Below are 14,239 nucleotides of genomic sequence, written 5' to 3'. Positions count from 1 at the left end.
GTGGCCCCAGGAAGGGGGGTCACTCATCAGGAAGCAGAGCCAAGCCCTTGAAAAAACCAACAGCCACACCTGTTACTCACCTGAAATCTTTTCCTTTCATAGATGTGACCCTTCCGCTCGAGGTCAGAGAAGAACTGAAGGTGGACGGGGAGTGGGCCCCCCTACACACAGCGCCCACACTCAGAAATCATTTCTTCTGCTTCTTCCTTTCCACGGACGAGGAGCCACCTAAACCCATCTGACCAGCATAGCCCAGGGGAGCCGGCCTTAATCCTGGCCTCAAAAGAATGCGGATCACAAAAGGTGGTGTTAGATTACCTGGGCCAGCGCCTTACTTCACAGATACAGAAACTGGGCCTTCGGAGGCCCAGGGCCACGGGGCCAGGACAGGGCTCATGGGCCGCCAGGTCACCTGACTCCTCTGGGCAGTGCACTTCTCCCTACATTGAAAGTCCCTTCTACGGTGTAATGTAATATAATCATGGAGTCACTCATGAGGACAAGAATGGAGATCACAGGGCCATCTTAGAATCTTGCCTTCCGCAGGGCCTGAGGCTCCTGTACCCCCACCTGGCTGTGTCCTAAGCCAGCTCCTGGGAGGAAGTGTCCTCATGTGCCATTGGCTGCCCCCATCACTCAGTGAGGCCAGACCAGAATCCCCAATACATTGATTATAACAGTGAAGTGGACTGTGGGGCGGACAGGCCCTCGGGTACACTGCTCCCGCCTGCTCTCGGCCCACCTGGCCCAAATGGTCTCGGCCTGCGGTTTCAGGTTCCAACCAAGGAGCACAGAGACCATGGCAGGATGGCGGGGAGGAGAGAGCCGAGGGCTTGGTGGTCCTGATCGCGGCTGCCCCGTCGGCCACGGCCCTACGCTGCCTTTTTGCATTTCTACCTGGTACCCTCACGGACGTCATAAAAATTTGTATTCATTCCTTTAACACACATTCATGGAGCGCATGCTCCAAGTAGTGGCGTAGGAAGGAGCTGGAGGCAAGGCCGCAGGAACCTCGCCTTCAGGACATGGACAGGTCTGTGCCTAAACCCCGCGGGGTCCTGCCCGCGTCTGGCACGCACTGGCTCTGTGACCTAGCTGAGTCAGCTCACCTTCCCAGTGCCCAGTCTGCTTGCCCGCGACACTGGGATGGCACTCACAGGTTGTTGGTGAGAGACTGCATAGACAGGCAGACGATGGCCAGGCCCTCGATACAAACAGGCCTCTGACCCGTTATGGCAGGAGCCAGCCCAGGAAGCGGACCTATCACCTGTCGGTCAGACTTGTAGGAAGTCTGACCACTATCTCCAGCAATGCGTCCGGAGGCCAAATAATAAGCCCAGTAGCAATGGGTCTGAGAAGGCCGGGACTGGATGATGTCTGACCACTTCCCTAATTCTCTCCCTGCCTCTGACTGAGGGCCAAGGAGAGAAAACCAAACAGCACCTCTAACCAAGCTCGGAGGACTCCTGCATTCTAGTTCGCTTCTCCTCGAGCTTCCCCATGCAGACAACCTCCCATCAGGGCACACCTGGGGCCTTCCCTTTGTCACCCTACAAAGCTCTCCCACTTTGAGTGGCTGCTGACCCCTTCCTTGTACAGCCAGCTCGGAACCAATCGCTTTTGCTTGTTCTCACGTGGGCGGCCTTCGTTTATTCCCACATTAAGGTCTAAGGAGTTAGGGGCTGTGGAAGAGCTGATCAAGAGCCTAGGGCTCTAGAAATGTAAGGTAGGAAGAGTCGAGGCAGAAAACTTCACGGCGTCCGGAGCGGGAGGCAGCGCGGCCGCTCTGTAGGCCCCGCCCCCTCGCCCTTCTCCCTCGAGCCCCTGTGCCCCGCCCTCTTCTCCGCAAGCCGTCCGTGCCCCTGGGAGACTGGGTCGCTCCGTCCACCTCCCACCGGAAGAGAGCGACGCCCTGCCCGCACCGGGGCCTCTCTGCGACCAGAGCTTTCCATTTAAAGCCAACTCGCACACGCCCTGCCCCCTTCCCTGCGCTGGGTCCGCTCCGCGTCCACGTCCCAAGCCCTCGCGGCGCCCCTCCCCCGCCTCTCATCCCCTGGGGATGGTGTGGCAAATCAGAGGCCGTGGTGCCAGGGCATCTTGGCATTGCTCTCCCTCCGCCTTGTGCCGCCTGCTAAATATATATCTAGGAGGAGTCGGGATGGAAACGCCGCGCCGCAGACCTCATTAACTCTTCCACCTCCAGCAGCCGCCGTCAGCGCAGACAGGAAGGGAGGGGTCCGGCCATCGGGAGCCCCTGCCCTGGCTCAGCTAGAGGGGCAGAGGACCCCGCCAGTCCCACCAGGCCAGGGGCATGGGGTCCTGGGGTCCGTGTTGCGGGGGGCGGGGGTGGGGGGGACCCGTGGGAAAGAGACTAACTGTGCCCTCGCCACTCCTCCCCCACCCCGCTCCGGCCCGGAAGGAGGAAGCCCAGGTAGAGGGGTGCAGGTGGGGCGCTGCCACCCCAATGCCAGGCAGCGGGGAGGCTAAGTCAGGCCCTAACCCATTCTCTTCAGAAAGAACTGGAGGAAGGCCTGGGCTCTCGTTTCACACCAGGCGAGGGCGTGCGGGCAGGACGCCCGCCTTCTCCCTAGGGTGGGTCCCCTTTCCAGGCTTCTTGAATAGAGGTGTGAAGGCCAGGGAGCAGGCCTCGACTGGAGGAGCTGGGGGTCTCAGGATGCAGGGGATGAGCCTCCGCATCTTCCCTCCTTCCTGACATGGCCCCTCCCAGGCCTCAGGCTGGCCAGGTCAGGGGAGGGCTGGGATGAGTTGTGAGGCAGCCAAAAGACTGTCCCTCCTGCTTTGTGACCAGAGAGAGGAGCCCAACAGCAGCCCGGGGGTAGCCGCAGGTGTGGGTGGCGCCCGTCCCGTCCCGCTCTGCTGGTGACTCACAGTGGGGCTTGGCAGTCCCTCTCTCACCTCCCTGGCTCCTTCCCCCACCCCTGTCGTGTGGGGCTCCTGCCGAAGCTCAGACTCCCTCAGAGGGCAGAATGCCCAGGTGGCTGCTTCGGACCTGCCAGCCGGGGGCTGGGTCCAGGCGGAACTGGGCTGGGCTGGGCTGGGGTGGGGCGAGCGGGACCCCAGAGGCACTGACAGGGGCTCTGGGCTCTGAGCCCAGGCAGGCTGAGCTCCCCACAGTGGGGAGGGGTGGCCAGACCCCGCCATAGAGGGTGGGGGTAGGAAGGCCATGAAAGGGCCCTTCACACAGTGCCTGGCACAGGGAGCCTATCCAGCCTGGAAACCAGAATGGTGTGAGAAGGCTACAGCCACCGCCTGGCAGACGGGAGGCTTCGTGGCTTCGGGGCGGAGGACAGCGACGAGGGGAACCACTGAGCCCTCCCACCTGGCTGTTCCCCGCTGGCCGTGGGCCCCAGGGCAGACAAAGTTTCTTTGCAGTCGCTTGGACCTTCCTACAAATCTGCCTTAAGGCCCGCCCCCCCCCCCCCCCCCCCCCCCCCCGGGCCTGCCTGTCCATTCAGCCAGTCCTGCAGCGACCCCTGCTGTCTGAGCTGAGAGCGACAGGCAAAAGGCAGCAGCGGCTCAAGCTCCCCCTTTTGACAAAGGAGGCGTGGAATAGCCAAGATTCCCAAGACACCCCCGTGTCAAAGACCGTCCCCTCAGCCCTGCCGACCACGGGGCCCAAGGATTAATTCAGGAAGTGTGGTCCTACCCCCTGGGGTGTGACTCCTCCCCTGGGCTCAGCGGCTGCAAACAGACCCTCCAGAAGCCGATCTCCCCTGTCCCCATTGTGCCCCCTCCCATCTCCCACCTCAGGAGGACGTGGACAGCTGTGGGCCCCTTTTACCCAACCGTCTGCCTCTTCTTTTTGGACAAAAGAAAGAGAGAAGCCCTCAAGGGGAAAACTCAAGTGAGGTGGAAGTGAGCTGTGAAGAGGCAGGGCCGGGGGGTGGTGAGGACAAATCCTGGAAGCCTCCTGGGAGTGTGGACATCTTCCAGGGAGAAAGGCGAGGTCACCTTTAGAGACCCTGCTACCCCACCCAGAAGGAGAAGGGTGGGTGGACATTTCACTTAACGCGGAGAGAAAAGGGATGTGCAGCCAAACTGACATTTCCCTTGAAACCAACCAGAGTGTTATGGGCTGATCGTGTCCGGCCCAAATTCAAAAGGCGAAGCCCTAACTCCCTGCACCTCAGAAAGTGAACTTAAAGAGAGAATTAGTTAAAAGGAGGCTGTTAGAGTGGGCACTAATCTGATCCGGCTGGCGGTGTCCTTGCAAGAAGAGGGAATTTGGACACACAGAGAGACACCGGGAATGTCCCACATGGAGGAAAGACTCATGTGAGGGCGCAGGGAGAAAGCGGCCATCTGCGAGCCACGGAGAGAGGACTCGGAAGGAAGCAAACCTGCCAACACCTTGATCTTGGGCTTCTGGCCTCTGGAATGGTAAGAAAATAAATTTCCATCGTGTAAGCCACCCCCGCCACCACCACCACCGAGGCTGTGGTATTTTCTTATGGCGGCCCCTAGGAAACAAACGCACATGAATATACACACCAGAAAACAATTTATCAACCCATTTCCAAACCAGCGAAAAAAACACACGTAGACTTGGGAAGAAGTGAAAGACGCTCGAAAAATAACTGTCCTCAAATATTAACGACGTGTTAATGATAGAACATAGGTCCACTGACAGACGGGACAATATGTGGGGGAAACTGTACGGAAAAAAAACAACAACAGAATTTCATGAAGTATTTCTGTTTGTGAGATGTTCGAGCAGGAGGGTTGGAGAAAGAAAGCAGAGTAAGCCTCACCCCTGCAGCGTAGACACCGTGGAGAGTTTAATGATAAAAACGCTTAACGGAAAGATCGGAGCAGTTTTAATAATACTTTTCATGTACATTTCAGTGACAGGCTTATCAAAGGGAGGATCTTTTCATTCATTAAAGTTACCAAAATGTTTTTTTAAAAAAAAAAAAAAAAACACTGTTACCTAATGCAGCCTATTAGGAAAATATAATATTGGTTCTCAGATCTGGTAAGTCTGGGACCGAAAAGTTGGAAGTGACAAAAGAGTCCCTGAAGCTGCCTTTTCTGCACCTGAGCGGTGAGGGATGGACCAGGGATAGACCGGAAACCGGCAGACGTGGGCGGGAGTCTCTTGCCCTTGACCAGCTTCGGGCCGTGCACATATTGTCTAATCTCTCTGTGCCTTGCATTCCTCAGCCCGTAGAATGGTTACAATACTCAGGATGCAGGATTCTTTGAAAACACCCCAGCCTGTGAGTACAAGTGAGATCCCAGTAACACCTGGGTTCCAGTGGCTCAAAGCCCTCACCTGTGCAAAACTTGACCCGCCTCAGCAGAGCCTCCCCACCTGTTTCAGGAAGTTCCTGGTTTTCCTGGTGTTGGGGACCAGGGAGTGACTCTTTCTGCCTCCTTGAGGACAGCCCACCAGCCAGGCGAGAGAGGTAGCCTGTCACTGGCCCTGCCCCATCTACAGAGCCTTCTGTGACAAGGGTGTTCCTTGATTCTGCGGGTTTTGTACAGAGCGGGAAGAAGGTCCCTTCCCGGACTGAGCTCCCTTTGGTTCTGCATCCGAAGTGCCTGTCGTCCAGAGCCTCCTTCTGTAGGGTGGACTTGCCCCTCAGGCTGGGCTGGGGGCATCATCTGCCTCGCCCTCCAGGACCCCACTTTCCCCAGGGGTGCCTGCACTTGCATCCTGTCCTCCATAAACAAAGGACAAAGCTCTGACATGTGAACTCTGACCCACAGCCATGTGCCCACTGGGGAAGCCCATGCCCCGGATCCACCCAGGGTCGGTCAATACCATGCGGTAGCAGAAAGGGGTGGGACTTACAGGTCTTCAATCATTTCTCAGAAAACCTGAAACTAATGTGATATTGTATGGCAACTCTCATCGAAAAGTAAAAAATATTATTTTCAAAATAAATAAATCCTGTCTCTGAACTCCTAGGACCAGACGTGTCTCAGAATTCAGAACTTTTCAGAACGAAGGTCATGTGTGGTCTGTGGTTGGATGTCAGGTTTGGCTTCTGGTGGCTTCGGGGCCGCAGGTGTAACCGCACCCTGCAGAGCCCAGGCAGCCAGTCTGCACTGCCCCCCCTCAGTCCAGGTCAGATTTTGTCGCTAAATGTGGTAGTGGCAAACTCGGGAAAAATGTTTTCATTTTCAGAGCTTTTTGGAGTTTCGAATTGTGGATCAAGGATTGGGGACCTGCCTTTTCTTCCTTCTGGATGTGGCTGAAGGTCCCTTCCTTCCCGATGCCCAGCTCTGGGGAGAAGGAGAGGAAAGGCAGAAGCGGAGTGCTTGCTGTGCGCTGACTGTGTGCCAGCACACATCAGGCTCTTTTGCCTGTTAACCCCGCTCAAGGCTTGGGTGCGGCTGGGGGCCCAGCCCAGACCACCTGTTCAGGGGAAAGGTCAGCTCAGCCAGCCGACAGGGAAGCAGAAAGCAGACAGGCTAATGTGTTTATTCAGCGTCTGGAGCAGGTGGGAGGTCCATCTGCTAATCTCTCCCAGCTGCCACTCCAGGCTGGCACTAATGAAAAAAAAGAGGGGGGCCCTGGAGAGGCTGGGAGGGGCACAGTGAAGCCCCCCAGGGTCAGTGTCAGATGTGTGGAGACATCCCCCTCCTCCCCCTCCTCCGAGTGAAGGGGGCTCCCAGGGCAGGGCTAAGTCGGACCTTCCTGCTCTCCCTTCCTGCTCTTCTCCGGCCCCTGGGCTGAGAGGGCATTTCCTTCTGGCATAGTCAGGCAACCATGGAAACCTGTGGGCCCTTCACCTGTTGGCTCCAGGCAGGGGCTTCAGCTGAATGGAACCCGCATGCTTAAGACCCAAGGGGTTGCGCCTCCCCAGGGCAGGGGCATCCCATCTGCTTTGAGACCCCCACCTTTCCTGAGCAGCTCCCTCCCAGCCCAGGAAGTCTGGAGATACCTTTCTTTTCCCCCTGGCATTGCCACTGGAAGCCAGAGCGGTAATCGACTCAAGAAATGAGAAAAGGGGGGGTGGGCTGGAAACAACTTATGTTCATTTAGCCATCTGTCCATCCATCCATCCATCCATCCATCCATCCATCTACCCACCCACCACCCACCCACCCACGCATCCATCCATCCATCCATCCATCCATCCATCCATCCATCCATCCATCCATCCACCTTTTCTTTCTTTCATTCTTTCATCCATTCAACCAACATTAATTTAGTCTTCACAATGTGCCCAGTGAAATGTCCCTTACAAAGGAATGCCCATAGCCGCTGACATTAGTGGCTTGAGCCTGGCAGAGCCCTCTCCTTGTCCTAGGAAATGGGAATTGCTGGTGAAGCTAATGTTAGAGTTGGGCACATTGTCCTCCCCTCTACCTGGGGGGCCACCCCTCAAAGAAAGAGCCTCTCTGCCCACCCCCACATTGTGAAGTAGGTTGTTGATAAAGTTTGTGAGCACAGCCACAAAGGCCCATTACATCTGGCCCTGAGCCACCCCAAACTCCCTGGCCGGGCCCTTCCTCTACAAGTCTGTCCCTTTGGAGAGTCCTGGAGGCTTCAGCATAGACTCCACCACCACGCCCTCTGGCTGTGACCCCGGGGTGCAGGGCAAGTGGGCATCGTGGATGACCTCTCGGACGGTGACCCGGAAAGTCCTGCTGACTAAGTAGTAGAGGCCGAAGTTGACTGCTGTGTTGAGCATAGCCACCATGTTGGCCACGTCCAAGGCCAGGTGGACCCTCCAGTCCCGGTGGACGGGGGCCACGTACAGGTGGTAGAGCATGACGAAGATCCGGGGCGCCCAAAGGAAGGCGAAGATGGTGGTGACACCCAGGAGGACGGCTGTGCTCTTGCCCACCCGGGGCCTCGGCCAACTCCGGCCCCTCCTCTGTAGCCGACGGATGATGGCCGAGTTGGTGACCAGGAAAATGCCGCAAGGGATGAAATAGACGGTGAGGCAGTGAGCCCACTTGAGGACCTCGTCCAGCGTGCTGGGGGGATCCGCGTCCCTCCACACGTCCAGCCACCAGTAGAAGGGGATGCCGGTCAGCAGGGCGGCGCCGAGGACGGCGGCGATGGCCCGGCGGGCCCGGCCCACAGATGCGGCCGCCCTGTGCTGCAGCGGGCGGCACAGGGCGCTGTACCGGTCGATGGTGAGAAGGACGGCGACCCAGACCGAGGCGTGGTTGGCCGCGAACTCCAGGATGTTGGCCGAGCGCACCACGGCCCGGGGCACCTCTCGGGCCAGCACAGCTCCCTGCAGCAGGAAGCCCGCGAACACGATGACCACCTGGGTGACAATATCCGAGGCCGTGAGCGCCAGAAGGTAGTGGTAGGAGGGCTTCCTGGTCCTGGCGGCCAGGCGGGCTAGGGCCGCTGCGGTCAGGAGGTTGACTGATGGCGACCGCGGCCGCAGAAGGGAGAAGTCACAGGCGTTAGAAGGACCGCTCGGACCTTGCTTTCCGGGGTGTCATCGTGTCCGTCCCCACCCGCTTGGTCTGGCTCCGCTTTTGCCTCTCTCCAGACTCTCCCTAAAACTCGTTTTGTTGGAAGGCTACCCAGATCCGCCGTGCCCTGTCCATCCGTACTCTGCCAGTTGGGCCAGGGCATTTGCCTTACACACAGGCCTTTCTGGTGACAGGCAGAGATGGGTAACTCCCCAAGGACGAGACCCCCTGTCCTTTCCTGCACCTACATCCCACCCCCACCCCAGCTCTGCTCTCTGAAAGGAGGGGATGGGACAGGAAGCTTGCCACTGAGCTGAGGGCAGTCCTACAGGAAAGTGGGTATCCTAGGAGAGCGCCCCCTGCTGGGGGTAGAGGGAGGCTGTCTGCTCCTGTGAAAGCTTGGGTTTAGCTTGAGTGCCCCTACTCCTGACCCCTCACCTTTACTCCCCACCGTGCTTTGCTCCCCCCCATGACCCAGATCACCCCCGTAAAGGCAAGGGAAGCCTGAGGGAGGTTCCATGATCCTGAGTCTCAGGGGTCAGCATAGGGGATTGGCATCCATCAAAGGGGTACCCCAATTTCTGGAAATCCCCCAGACCCTCCACTCACCAGGCAGCCCTAGGCCCAGCAGGATGCTGTAGTAGATGACAGGAATGACGCCAGCCACACACGGGGACCTCGCTGGGATCTCTGGCCAGTGGCTTTCGAACTCCTGGCTTGGCCTACTGCCATTGGGTGTGGGCAGCAGGGTCACTCGTGGCTGGCCGGCTGGGAAGGGCGGAAGGGCTCAGGGTTAGAGCATTTGGACTCTTCCCGGCCAGGCCTGCAGCAGCCCAACCCTGACCCTGACCCTGACCCTGACCCTGAGGTCTTTTTTCACCCTGCTTTGCGCAGATCCCCCCGATCAGGCCCAGCCAAATGACAGTCCCTATTGCCAAGTCCACACCCCAGCCCCTCAGTGGCCTGGCTTCCCCCGTGATGACGGAGGACCCCGGGGGCATTTCTCATCGCCACGGAGACTATTTCTCGATTGCGTTGTTCTCCGTAGGTCTTCAGCCTGGACGGCGGGGCCCTGAAACAGGCTGCGGGGCACAGTTGGGACGGGGGGGGGGGGGCACTGGTGACAACACAGGTTCCTGAGCCTTGCTCCAGGCGGTCTGGCCAGGGGGTCTGGAGAGGGGCTTGAGCAGCTGCGTTCTTCACAAGCATCCGAGGGCGATGCTGATGCCCAGTGACCCCCAGCAGCTGCCCGGCTGCAATCAGCGACCGCCCCTCTTTCCTTGGCTGAAGAGCATCCCTCCCTCTTCATAGGTCGGCACTACTGAGGCTGGCATGGCCGTGGTTTCCTGATGAGGAAAGAATCCAGAGGGCCAGGTGACCCGCCCGGGATCACGCAGCTGGCTTGTGGCCGCTCCGGGATAAGAACCAGCCTCATGCTCTACTTCCTGCCCTCCTGGGCCCACACTTTCGGTCTCTAGGTCTTACATCCCAGCTTCGATTTCCTGCTGAAGCCCCCAGCCCCCTGCTAAACCTAGCTCCCCCACCCCACTGCCCATTCATGATCAGCTTCAAGCGCTCCAGCCCTGGCCTCTGGATTCCTTACCTGTCCTTTGCTTGACTCTCCCCTTCCACCCAGCTCTACATACTTTACCTGTCTCTTGTCCCTCGAGCCTCATGCTCCCGGGGTCTGAGTTTGTGGTCACCTTGTGGCTTTTTCTGGGAGTCCCTGAAGCTCCCTCTCAGCATCACCAGCTCTTGAAGCCGTTGTTTGCCCTGTGCTTCTTCTAGCTGTACTGAGCAGGTCAGTGCAGAGGGGTGGGGAGGAGGGAGGCTGTGGAGGGGAAGGGAGGGGCCGAGCCTCACGGGAGGGAGTCTACACTGCAGATGTGGTCTGGAGCAAACCAGGATCCCCAAGGGTGCAGAGCAGAGCGGGCGTCCGGCTGGCAGGGAGATACTGGGGAGCGGGCAAGGTGGGGGCTCTGGACGGACCGACTCCTGCTCCAGGCCACCCTGAGGGTTGGCTTGGGCTCAGCCAGGGCAGTCACACCCTGAGGGGAGGACTTTGGGGAAAAGCAGAGGATTTGGGGAGCTGACTCTACCAGCATCAAAGAGAGAGGGGGGCGGGTCTGCAGGGGTGGGAGTTGGGGTGGGGGAAACCCGTGCGTGGAGGGAGAGGCGAGGTCACTACTAGGAGAGGAGCCCTCACCTGGAGAGGTTTTGTGGGCCAGGTTTGAGGGAGTCCGTCCTGCCGCAGCTGCAGGTGGTGGGACCAGGACGAGGGTACCGCAGGGCTGCTGGCCGGGAAGGGCGGCAGGAAGCTGTGCGTGGTGGCGACAGTGACCACCGAGAGAGGCCTGAGCAGGCTGCCAGCCGCACTGGGAAACCGGACCCGCGGCGTCCGGCAGGCTGTTGTTTGCCTGGCCCTGGTGAAAGGGACCGTCCCCCAAGGAAGACGAGTCCCTGGCAAATAAACACCAGCCAGTGCGTGAGCTCCCTGGAGAGGCTGGATCTGCACCCGGCCGGCTGTCCCCACGGTGCGGAGAGTGACCAGTGCGGCCCACGGTGGGTTCCCCAGGACGGTGTGTGGACCGACTCGGAGAGCTTGATGCCCAGCCTGGAATTGCTTCCCATGCCCGCCCTCCGGGAACGCGGCAGCCTGGCTTCCCGGCTTCCTCTGTGGGATCCCACCTCTGGGGCTGGAGCTACCTTGACCGGCTGACCCAGCCCCACCTTCGGAGCCAAAGCCGGCCCATCCCAGAGGCCTTGCTGCCCCCTGGTGGCGTGTCCTGACCCCGCAGGCCTTCGAGAGTCCGCTGCCTTTGGCCACATCCCCTGCATGGCACAATGGGACCAGAGTAGAGACTACCCACTCAGGTCCCCAGGCAGAGTGTCCGGAACTCCAGCCCCGGAGAGTACAAATAGCATGCGAATGTGGGGGGCAAGGGGCTAGCTCTCGGTTGAGTCGGAAAGGCCAGCTATGCGTGAGGGGCTCCGCCAACATTTCCCGAGCACCGACCCTGTCCCCTACACCTGTCACCCTCACGGTAGCCCCACGCGCTAACTCTGGTTACCTCCATTTCACACGAGACGGCTCCGAGGCTTACAGAAGCCCAGTAACCAGGCCAAAGCCACGGGACTGGTATGCGGCAGCTGGCATTTGAATTCAGGTCTGTCCCTCCCCCTAGAGCTGTTTACCGTCACTCCCTCACACAGCCTTCTCTGGAAGAACAGGAATTCAGGCGGGGGGGGGGGGCACTGCGAGCTCAGGCTTTATGGAGGAGGGGGCGTGGATCAGACAGACGGCAAGCCCTCAGACGGGGAAGGGCGATCCGTCGGGGTGGGCGGGGGACAGCGTGACCGAGGGCGCAGAGGCAAGAGCGCAGATGCGCTAGTCCGCGGATGGGACAGCCTGGCTTCGGGGACGCTTTCAATCGTGTGCGATTCACTTCGGGGAAAGAGTCCTTTTTGTTCATTATTAGCGTGCCCCACCCTGAGGACCCGGGGCCTGGAATGAACTAACGACTCCTTATTCCTCGAGCTAAGTGTCCGGGGGCGCCCCAGCTCAGGAAGGGAGTCGTCACAGAGTAAGGGCAGGCCTGGGTCTGGGGCCCACCCTCCGAGGTGGGTATCATCACACACTCCAGCATCTGATCACCCACCCTGCAGGTTCAGGAACTCTCCGCCCGGCCCCAAGCTAGCGAGAGTTTTCCGTTGCTTTTACAGCCTTAGAGGGTCCTTGTCCACTGGCGTCGCTTAACGGCTACTGGTATAAGCTTCCCAGAAAAGACAGCACGGGGCTGTGGAAAGAGAAGCCGAGCGGAGAGGTGGCACCGGAGTCCTGGCTCCGCCCGGTCGCAGCCGTGAGACCGTCACTCACTCGGGTCATAAACGCTCTCCGCCGGCAGGAAGTCACACTCCTCTCTGAGAATGGTTCTAGTCTGTGTGCTGTGTTCATCGGACTTAGTCTCAGATCCTCTGTCTCCGAGACTGGGCAGGGCAAACGCCCTCCTTCCTCTCTCCCACTCCGAGATGCTTGGGTCCATGTGTGCACGGGCACACGCACGTGCACACGCACGTGCACACACACGTATGCATGCACACACTCCAGCAACCCTCAGACTAAGAAAACGAGAACGGAGAAGGCCTCTTCCTGGAAAGCCAGTTTCTATGTTATTAGAGGAGTTTCAGCGATAACAGAAGTTAGAAATCACAGGAAGTGGACCCTCTCGGAGATGGGGAGTCAGAGGGGACGCTCCTGAGTCTTCTCAGTAACCTGGGGCCTCCCCGATCCCTTGCGATGGCATCCATCTAGCCCTAGTAGGTGGACCTTAGCTTGGAGTGTACATGACAATCATCCAGGATGCTTCGAAAATACCGGTGAAGGTGGGCTACACTTCTAGAAAGACTGATACAGAGCCTCGAGGAGGCCGGAGTTAGGAAGTGTGTTGACTGAAAAGTCGTTTTCTGAGTTGTGTGTTCTCTTTCCATTCTTCAGTTACATTCCTATTGAAAAATATTGCTCACGGAAGCTGGACGCCCTCAGGGGCCTGCAGCCCCGTGACTCTCCGGCGCTGTCTTGCTGAGCTGGGTTGGGGAGGTAAGTGCAGCCCATGGGAAGGGCAGGCGGGCAGCCAGTGGGCAAGGATGGTGGATCCGGACGACGGGAACCAGGCGTGAAGGTCAGGGCAGCTGAGAGGGCTTTCTGCTAGGTTGGACAGCTCCAGCTCTGCCAACCCGGACGAGGCAGGTGCCAGGCCCAATTCCTGCTCGGTCTGTGGCTCCGGAGAGGGGGTGGAGCTGCCAGGTCTGTCTGTGGCAGCTGGGGGCAGAAATCAATGCATCGAGCTGGTCCCTGGGATGCAGAGAACAAGGCGGGGCGGGCTCCGACCCATCCCCGGTCAGGAACCTGGCCTCTCGGGATCCCCCACTTTTGTTCATCAGCCTCGAAGGAGTCTCTCCCACGAAGACTGAGTCAAACTCTACTTACTCCCTGAAAAAAAATGAGGCCTCGACAGCACCCACGCGCACCCCACCCCAACCCCCTCTCTCCGTTCCCTTGTGTTCTGTACCTCCCTTCTCTGCACTAACCCAAGGCCTGGCCTGGCTCTCTGCCTCAGTTTCTCCTTCGGTCGGGGTAGGGGGCCAGGTCTGCTGTGTGTCTCCTCGGAACTCTGGGATAACGGAAGTTGGACGTAGTAGGAGGTGGAGCCTCTACTGAGGGAAAATTAGAGTTGGAAGCTGGACAGAAGCCGACACGAGAAGCCTCACGAGGAGGCGAACCCAGAGACCTGAAGCCACTTGAGAAGCTGAATTAAAGGAAGGAGGGGAAGAGGCAGACAGGCAGACAGGTGCCGACTTCAGCGTCTCCGGTCCCCGTGCCAAGCCGTGGGCCGGCTGGGCAAGCGGCGGGCGGCCTGCCAAGGGCCAGCGCCTTGCAAGGTGGCCGGCCCTGCCGAGGTGCGCCTCCCACAGCGGCGTATGCGCTGGGCTTGCCCCTACCCTATGCCCGGCCTTGCCATCATGGCTCACCTTGACCCTTGGGGGGTGACGGTCACAGCCCATCACCGTCCCTAGAGCGTGCCAGAAACATTCTTCAACAAAGAACATGAAACTGATACCAGTTACCCACGGGCCCCTCCGGTCTGGAGAGCTAGCCCACCCCAAAATAGGAGAGGGGGAGGGGTGGGAGCCTGAGCCGCCTTGTGCCTCTCCTCTTCCAGGCCCGTCCCTTGCAGCCTGCTCGCCATGGTCCTCCAGCCAAGCTGCCGCCAAGTGTGCTCTGTGCCAGGGCGGGGGCTGTGTCTGGAGCTTGGGGGAGGGGGCTGGG

The 14,239-nt window shown here is 59.3% G+C and overlaps 1 protein-coding gene across 1 annotated transcript; it reads right to left on the bottom strand.

Annotated features, from left to right (window-relative positions):
- Positions 1–7,149: 7,149 nt before the first annotated feature.
- On the bottom strand, positions 7,150–10,517 carry GPR142 (G protein-coupled receptor 142). The gene is made up of 4 exons (XM_036223354.1): positions 10,512–10,517; positions 10,064–10,148; positions 9,022–9,180; positions 7,150–8,359 (listed from the first exon to the last, which is right to left on the bottom strand). The coding sequence occupies exons 1-4, from the start codon at positions 10,515–10,517 to the stop codon at positions 7,488–7,490; spliced, it is 1,122 nt and encodes a 373-aa protein (XP_036079247.1). The 3' UTR covers positions 7,150–7,487.
- Between the last annotated feature and the right edge of the window lie 3,722 nt (positions 10,518–14,239).

This window comes from Rousettus aegyptiacus, unplaced genomic scaffold (genome assembly GCF_014176215.1).
Source record: "Rousettus aegyptiacus isolate mRouAeg1 unplaced genomic scaffold, mRouAeg1.p scaffold_m13_p_6, whole genome shotgun sequence".
Taxonomy (NCBI): domain Eukaryota; kingdom Metazoa; phylum Chordata; class Mammalia; order Chiroptera; family Pteropodidae; genus Rousettus; species Rousettus aegyptiacus.
This window is presented reverse-complemented; position numbering and strand designations above follow the sequence as displayed.